Here is a 7471-nt window from a genome sequence, read left to right as displayed (position 1 = left end):
GATGTTAATGCGAGTGTAGCGAAATGCTTGTGCTTCTAGTTCTGACAGTGCAGCAATATCAACAAGTAATCTAACAATTCCACAACAACTACCTAATACATACAAATAGTAAAGGGATGGAATAAGAATATGTACATATTATCAGGTTTGAAGGTAAGACCCAGGTGCAGACAATGTTGAAGTAACAAAAGTTTATTAAATCGAACACGGGCATGCAAAGGTACAGGACAGTAGGCAGGCTCAGGGTCAGGTTAGGCAGAAAGGTCAAAACTGGGAAAACTAGGAAACAGGCATTATAGACAGGACAGGAGCAAGGGGGAAATCACTGGTCGGTCTGAATGAACAAAACGAACTGGCAAAAGACAAACAGAGAACACAGGTATAAATACACAGGGGATAATGGGGAAAATGGCCGACACCTGGAGGGGGGTGAAGACAATCACAAAGACAGGTGAAACAGATCAGGGTGTGACACATAAATATATGGATGAGCAGTGACCGAGCGTCATAGGCAAGATGCAATAGATGGTATAAAATACAGTATATGGGATGAGTAATGCAAGCTATGTAAACATAATTATTAAAGTGGCATTTATAAAGTGACTAGTGATCCATTTATTAGAGTTGCCAATGATTTTATGTCTGTATGTAGGCAGCAGCCTCTCTGTGTTAGTGATACATTTAATGAATACAGGCCATGGTCTTGTTGCAGCTAGCTAACTTTATAAAGGTCAGTGTTAGCCATCCCTGAAAGGCCAGTCTGTCTGGTCTCTGTTTAATGTAGTCTGTCACTAGCTGCTGCATATGTGATTTATCTATACAGTTCACAGTGCTATATCAGATAACATATAATAATATTGTAGATGATCAGAGGTCAGCCTAGTGATCCATGTTGCTAAGGTTCGAGGTAAGATACTGTAAGAGTCCACAAGGGGAGTGCAGAAAGACCTAGGGTTATGGTTACGGAGCCCTACAGATAGAGATACACATCCGTAGACAGAGTTGTCTGCATTAGCATCTAGAAGCTGTCTCAATAGGGGGAGTACCTCTCAGTCTTACCAGGAGTAAGGAATATCTCTGACCCTGTGACCTCATATCTAAACAGGATCTACCTCCCACTGGAACTCAGCACTGATCAATCTACCAATCTAACCCCAACTGTGTTTGTTACCTACCACTCTCGTCTGTACTCTACCTCGGCTCTACCTCTATGACCCCTACTGTGTGACCTCTGACTTATGTACTGTGACCCAGTGTCTGCCCATGCCCATGCCAGTCCGCCCACCATTCCTTCCTCTCTGTGCCCTCCCCGCACCCCAGGTGGGCGACCAGATCCTGGAGGTGAACGGGTGCAGCTTCCTGGGTATCCCCCATGACGAGGCGGTGCGCGTGCTCAAGTCATCGCGCCACCTGATGATGACGGTGAAGGACGTGGGGCGCCTGCCACATGCCAGGACAGTAGTGGGGGAGACCAAGTGGATTGCCAGCTCCCAAATCGCAGAGAGCTCCGCCAGCGGCAGTGTGGCTGGGTAAGAGAGAGAGAGGGGAGGGAGAGGGAAGGGGTGGGAGAGGGTGAGGGAGAGTGAGGGTTGGGGTGAGGGAGGGGACGAGGGAGGGGGTGGGAGAGGATGAGGGAGGGGTGAGAGATGGTGAGGGTAGGGGTGGGTGGGAGATGGTGATGGAGGTGGTGTTTAAAAGTAAAGCTCGCTAATTAAATTAGCGCCTGATTTAATGTGTCATTTCAAGAGGGCATCTTTGATTTTACCACACCTCTCCCTTTACTGACCCCAACGGCATGCTTTGAATCAGTAATTATGTTGTCGGCTGCTTAGATTGCTACGAGAAGCTAGAATTACTCTCATAAAGACAGAGATATTGGCCTTCTCCCCATTGTGAGGATAGGTACCTCTTCATCTGTTCTGCCTGTTCTGTAGATGTAATCTGTATGCATGTGTGCAGTTGAATAGATGAATGACCCACATACAAGGTTTCTATACATTTCCATTTCAAATGCTTTTCCATGCGTGCCAATTTATTTAGTGTCACTCCGGGCAATGAGATGTGTGTGTGTGTGTGTGTGTGTGTGTGTGTGTGTGTGTGTGTGTGTGTGTGTGTGTGTGTGTGTGTGTGTGTGTGTGTGTGTGTGTGTGTGTGTGTGTGTGTGTGTGTGTGTGTGGGTGTGGTGCTCTGCTCCAGCTCAGTGTCATTAGCTGTAATGCAGTACGCCTGATTAAGAGAGCTTTGGAGAGCTGGTCACACACCAAGGACAGAAAAAAATAACTGCTAGGTAGCTGTTTTTATACCAGGGCAGTACATCACTCTAACGTCTGGCGGTCTGCCTGCCTGCCTGCCTGCCTGCCTGCCTGCCTGCCTGCCTGCCTGCCTGCCTGCCTGCCTGCCTGCCTGCCTGCGTGTCCACATATTGTCAGAGCGGAGAGGGAATGACAACATGCTACCAGTGATACCTGTGTGTCTGGAGTGAGCTGTCATGAGGACAGTGTAATAATGTGTCCTGTTTATCTGTGTATCCTGCAGCTTGTCCATGGACCAAGGAGCATCAGGAAAGGTAAGGCCAACCTCCACACAGAGATCTGTCTATGACATCATCAGTCTTATACGTGTGTCCCTGGCCTGCCAGTGGACATGTTTAACTATTCTTGTGCTGACCAGAAGTCCCCACAAAAATAGTAAATGAAAAAAAATTTGACCACAAGGTAAAATGCTATTTTGAGGTGGTTTAGGGTTAAAGTTAGAATTAGTGTTAGAATTACGTTAAGTGTCAGGGTTAGGAGCTAAGGTTAGTTTTAGGGTTTGGGTTCAGGTTAAGGTTAGGTATTTGGGTTAAAGTTATTTAACTTTTATTTAACTAGGCCAGTTAAGAACAAATTCTTATTTACAATGACGGCCTACCCCTGCCAAACCCTCCCCTAACCCAGACGACGCTGGGCCAATTGTGTGCCACCCTATGGGACTCCCGATCACGGCTGGTTGTGATACAGCCTGGGATCGAACCCGTGTCTGTACTGACGCCTGTAGCACTGTGATGCAGTGCCTTAGACCGCTGCGCTACTTGGGATCCCTAACAGGTTAGCGTTTGGGATAAGGTTAGAGTAAGAGTTAGGGTTAGGTTAGGGTTGGGGAAAATAGGATTTTAAATGGGACTGAATTGTGTGTCCCCACAAGGTTAGCTGTAAAAGACTGTGTGTGTGTGTGTGTGTCTATTTGCATTTGTATGTGCTGTGATCATATCTGCTCTCTCCAACTCTCTCGACATCTGTATCCACATCTGTGACAGCGCCGCATCATGCCAACATGTAGGGGAGCAGAGGGACGCTGGCATTTCGTCCATGTCATGCGGTCGGCACCGGTGTTATTGGGTGTGAGGGCATCAGCAGGGTGAGAGGCCAGGCTTAGGTCAGGCTGGGAGAACCCCCAGAACACAATACTGTCCCACAGGACTCATGCTGTTTGTGTTGCTGTTTTTGACAACTACAGAGAACTTGGCCTGAGGAGAGGGAGCTGAACTTTACATAGCTCTGGTGCAAGGCCTTAACTGCGTCTTGTGGATACTTGTCAACATCAGTAAACCACAGACAATGCCCTGGACCTGAGCTAAACTTTACAGGACCATGCAGAGATTGTACCTTTACTTGAAATATAAACTTATATTTAAGCAATAAGGCCTGGGGGGGTGCGGTACATTGGTCAATATACGATGGCTAACGACTGTTCTTAGACACAACGCAAAGCAGAGTACAGCCTAGATACAGCCCTTAGCCGTGATATATTGGCCTTAGATCACAAACCCCCGAGGTGCCTTATTGCCATTATAAACTGGTTACCAACACTAATAGAACAGTAAACACGCATTTTTGCGTCATACCTGTGTTAAATGTAAGCAATAAGGCCTGGGGTGCACGATGCAACGCGGAGTGCCTGGATACAGGCCTTAGCCGTGGTATTTCGGCCATATACCACAAACCCCCGAGGTGCCTTATTGCTATTATAAACTGGTTACCAGCGTAATTAGAACAGTATATATACGACAGCTGTCAGCCAATCAGCATTCAGGGCTCGAACCAACAAGTTAATAATGTCTGATATACCACACCTTTCAGCCAATCAGTATCCAGGACCCAAACCTCCCATTTTATAATATATTATACCCTATTTAGTGGTCATCATCAAGAAAAATGAGGGCATTTTACTTCACCCACTTGAGAAAAAAAGAAGGAACCCGCACAAGATGGTGTAGCAGTGCGGACGTGTTTGTTGTTGTCCCGTTTTTTTCGTATTTTTTTGTATACATTTAAATTTATTTAAATATCTTTTTCCATTTTTAAATTAAATATACCTTCCGGCAATCCGCCTCACCCAATGTGATACGGATCTGCTATTTTTTGACCTTATAGCTAGAACCCCCATCAGAAGCTAGTCATCAGCAGCTAACCAGCTAATTAGCTACTAGCTATTTAGTCATTGTTAGCCACTGCTAGCGCCTTTACCTTTAGCTCAGACACCAGCCACTTTTAGCCTGGATAGTACCTGCCAGTCTGCACAGCGCGATATCAACCCTGAGCATATCGGACTGCTTTTCTCCACTACATCACCGGATTCCTGCCGTAAGCTCTGAACAATTACCCCGGATCATCGCAGCTAGCTAGCTGCTACCGAGTGGCCCAGCCTCGAAGCTAGCCTTGAGCCAGGCCCATCTCCCGGCCTGTTCAGTGGACCCTATGATCACTTAGCAACACAGCTGATGCCTCCCGGACTCTTCACTAACATGACTAGAAGCCACTACATCACCGGATTCCTGCCATAAGCTCTGGACCTTTGCACTGGACGCACCGGAGTGGCTATAGTGGCTAATGCCCTTGTCCCGAAGCTAGCACCAGTTAGCCTCGAGTCAGGCACATCTCCCGGCTAGCAAACAAAATTACTCCAGCTACAATACCTCTTTTGCCAATTTGGCCTGGACCCTTTGACGATACGGAGCCCCGCCGATCCATCACGACTGGTCTGCCGACGGTGACCCCCTTGTCCCAAAGCTAGCACCAGTTACCCTCGAGCCAGGCGCATCTCCCGGCTAGTGTAGTAACGACTATCTAACGGCTTCCCTGTTTCATCTATTGCTGTTCACTGGACCCTATGATCACTTTGCTACATAGCTGATGCCTGCTGGACTATTCATTAATCACAATACTCCATTTTGTTTATTTTGTTTATCTGTCGGCCCCAGCCTCGAACTCAGGCCCTGTGTGTAGTTAACTGACCCTCTCTGCCCATTCATCGCCATTTTACCTGTTGTTGTTGTCTTAGCTGATTAGCTGTTGTTGTCTTACCCGTTGTTGTCTTAGCTAGCTCTCCCAATCAACACCTGTGATTGCTTTCTGCCTCGCTTTATGTCTCTCTCTAATGTCAATATGCCTTGTATACTGTTGTTTAGGGTAGTTATCATTGTTTTATTTTACTGCGGAGCCCCTAGTCCCACTCACCATGCCTCAGATAGCTCTTTTGTCCCACCTCCCACACATGCGGTGACCTCGCCTAGCATAACTAGGTCCTCCAGAGATGCAACCTCTCTTATCGTCACTCAATGCCAAGGTTTACCTCCACTGTACCCGCACCCTACCATACCCATTGTCTGTACATTATGCCCTGAATCTATCCTACCACGCCCAGAAATCTGCTCCTTTTATTCTCTGTCCCCAACGCACTAGACCACCAGTTCTGATAGCCTTTAGCCGTACCCTCATCCTACTCCTCCTCTGTTCATCGGGTGATGTAGAGGTTAACCCAGGACCTGCGTGTCCCCAGGCACTCTCATTTCTTGACTTCTGTAACCGAAAAAGCCTTAGTTTCATGCATGTTAACATCAGAAGCCTCCTCCCTAAGTTTGTTTTACTCACTGCTTTAGCACACTCTGCCAACCCTGATGTCCTTGCTGTGTCTGAATCCTTGCTTAGGAAGGCCACCAAAAATTCTGAGATTTCCATACCCAACTACAACATTTTCCGTCAAGATAGAACTGCCAAAGGGGGAGGAGTTGCAATCTACTGCAGAGATAGCATGCAAAGTTCTGTCATACTTTCCAGATCTATCCCCAAACAGTTCGAGCTTCTAATTAAAAAAATTCATCTCTCCAGAAATAAGTCTCTCACCGTTGCCACCTCTTATAGACCCCCCTCAGCTCCCAGCTGTGCCCTGGACACCATATGTGAATTGTTTGCCCCCCATCTATCTTCAGAGTTTGTTCTGTTAGGTGACCTAAACTGGGATATGCTTAACACCCCGGCCGTCCTCCAATCTAAGCTAGATCCCCTCAATCTCACACAAATTATCAAGGAACCCACCAGGTACAACCCTAAATCCGTAAACATGGGCACCCTCATAGATATTATCCTGACCAACTTGCCCTCCAAATACACCTCTGCTCTTTTCAATCAGGATCTCAGCAATCACTGCCTCATTGCCTGCATCTTTTATGGGTCCGCGGTCAAACGACCACCCCTCATCACTGTCAAACACTCCCTAAAACACTTCTGCGAGCAGGCCTTTCTAATCGACCATGGTATCCTGGAAGGATATTGACCTCATCCCGTCAGTAGAGGATGCCTGGTCGTTTTTTAAAAGTAATTTCCTCACTATCTTAAATAAGCATGCCCCTTTCAATTTTTAAACTAAGAACAAATATAGCCCTTGGTTCACTCCAGACCTGACTGCCCTCGACCAGCACAAAAACATCCTGTGGCGTACTGCACTAGCATCGAATAGTCCCCGTGATATGTGACTTTTCAGGGAAGTCAGGAACCAATACACATTGTCAGTTAGGAAAGAAAAGGCTAGCTTTTTCAAACAGAAATTTGCATCCTGTAGCTCTAACTCCAAAAACTTCTGGGACACTGTAAAGCCCATGGAGAATAAGAGCACATCCTCCCACTGCACTGAGGCTAGGATACACTGTCACCACCGATAAATCCACGATAATTGAGAATTTCAATAAGCATTTCTCTACGGCTGGCTATGCTTTCCTCCTGGCTACCCCAACCCCCCGCAGCTACTTGCTGAAGCCTCCCCAGCTTCTCCTTCACCCAAATCCAGATAGCTGATGTTCTGAAAGAGCTGCAAAACCTGGACCCCTACAAATTAGCTGGGCTAGATAATCTGGACCCTCTCTTTCTAAAATTATCTGCCGCCATTGTTGCAACCCCTATTACTAGTCTGTTCAACCTCTCTTTCGTATGGTCTGAGATTCCTAAAGATTGGAAAGCTGCCACAGTCATCTTATAGACCCCCCTCAGCTCCCAGCTGTGCCCTGGACACCATATGTGAATTGTTTGCCCCCCATCTATCTTCAGAGTTTGTTCTGTTAGGTGGCCTAAACTGGGATATGCTTAACACCCCGGCCATCCTCCAATCTAAGCTAGATGCCCTCAATCTCACACAAATTATCAAGGAACCCACCAGGTAC

The 7471-nt window shown here is 46.9% G+C and overlaps 1 protein-coding gene across 1 annotated transcript in view; it reads left to right on the top strand.

Moving 5' to 3' along the window:
* The first annotated feature begins 1325 nt into the window (after positions 1–1325).
* LOC106567256 (whirlin) overlaps positions 1326–7471 on the top strand; it is a 50205-nt gene continuing 44059 nt past the window's right edge. Inside the window, exons 1-2 of the mRNA XM_014136347.2 lie at positions 1326–1529; positions 2536–2566. Coding sequence (XP_013991822.2) covers positions 1414–1529; positions 2536–2566 — 147 coding nt within the window. The 5' untranslated portion in view covers positions 1326–1413. The remainder of the gene's footprint in view (positions 1530–2535; positions 2567–7471) is intronic.

The sequence above is a fragment of the Salmo salar genome, chromosome ssa01 (assembly GCF_905237065.1).
Source record: "Salmo salar chromosome ssa01, Ssal_v3.1, whole genome shotgun sequence".
NCBI lineage: Eukaryota > Metazoa > Chordata > Actinopteri > Salmoniformes > Salmonidae > Salmo > Salmo salar.
Note: the sequence above shows the minus strand (reverse complement) of the source record. Positions and strands in the feature narration are given on the sequence as shown.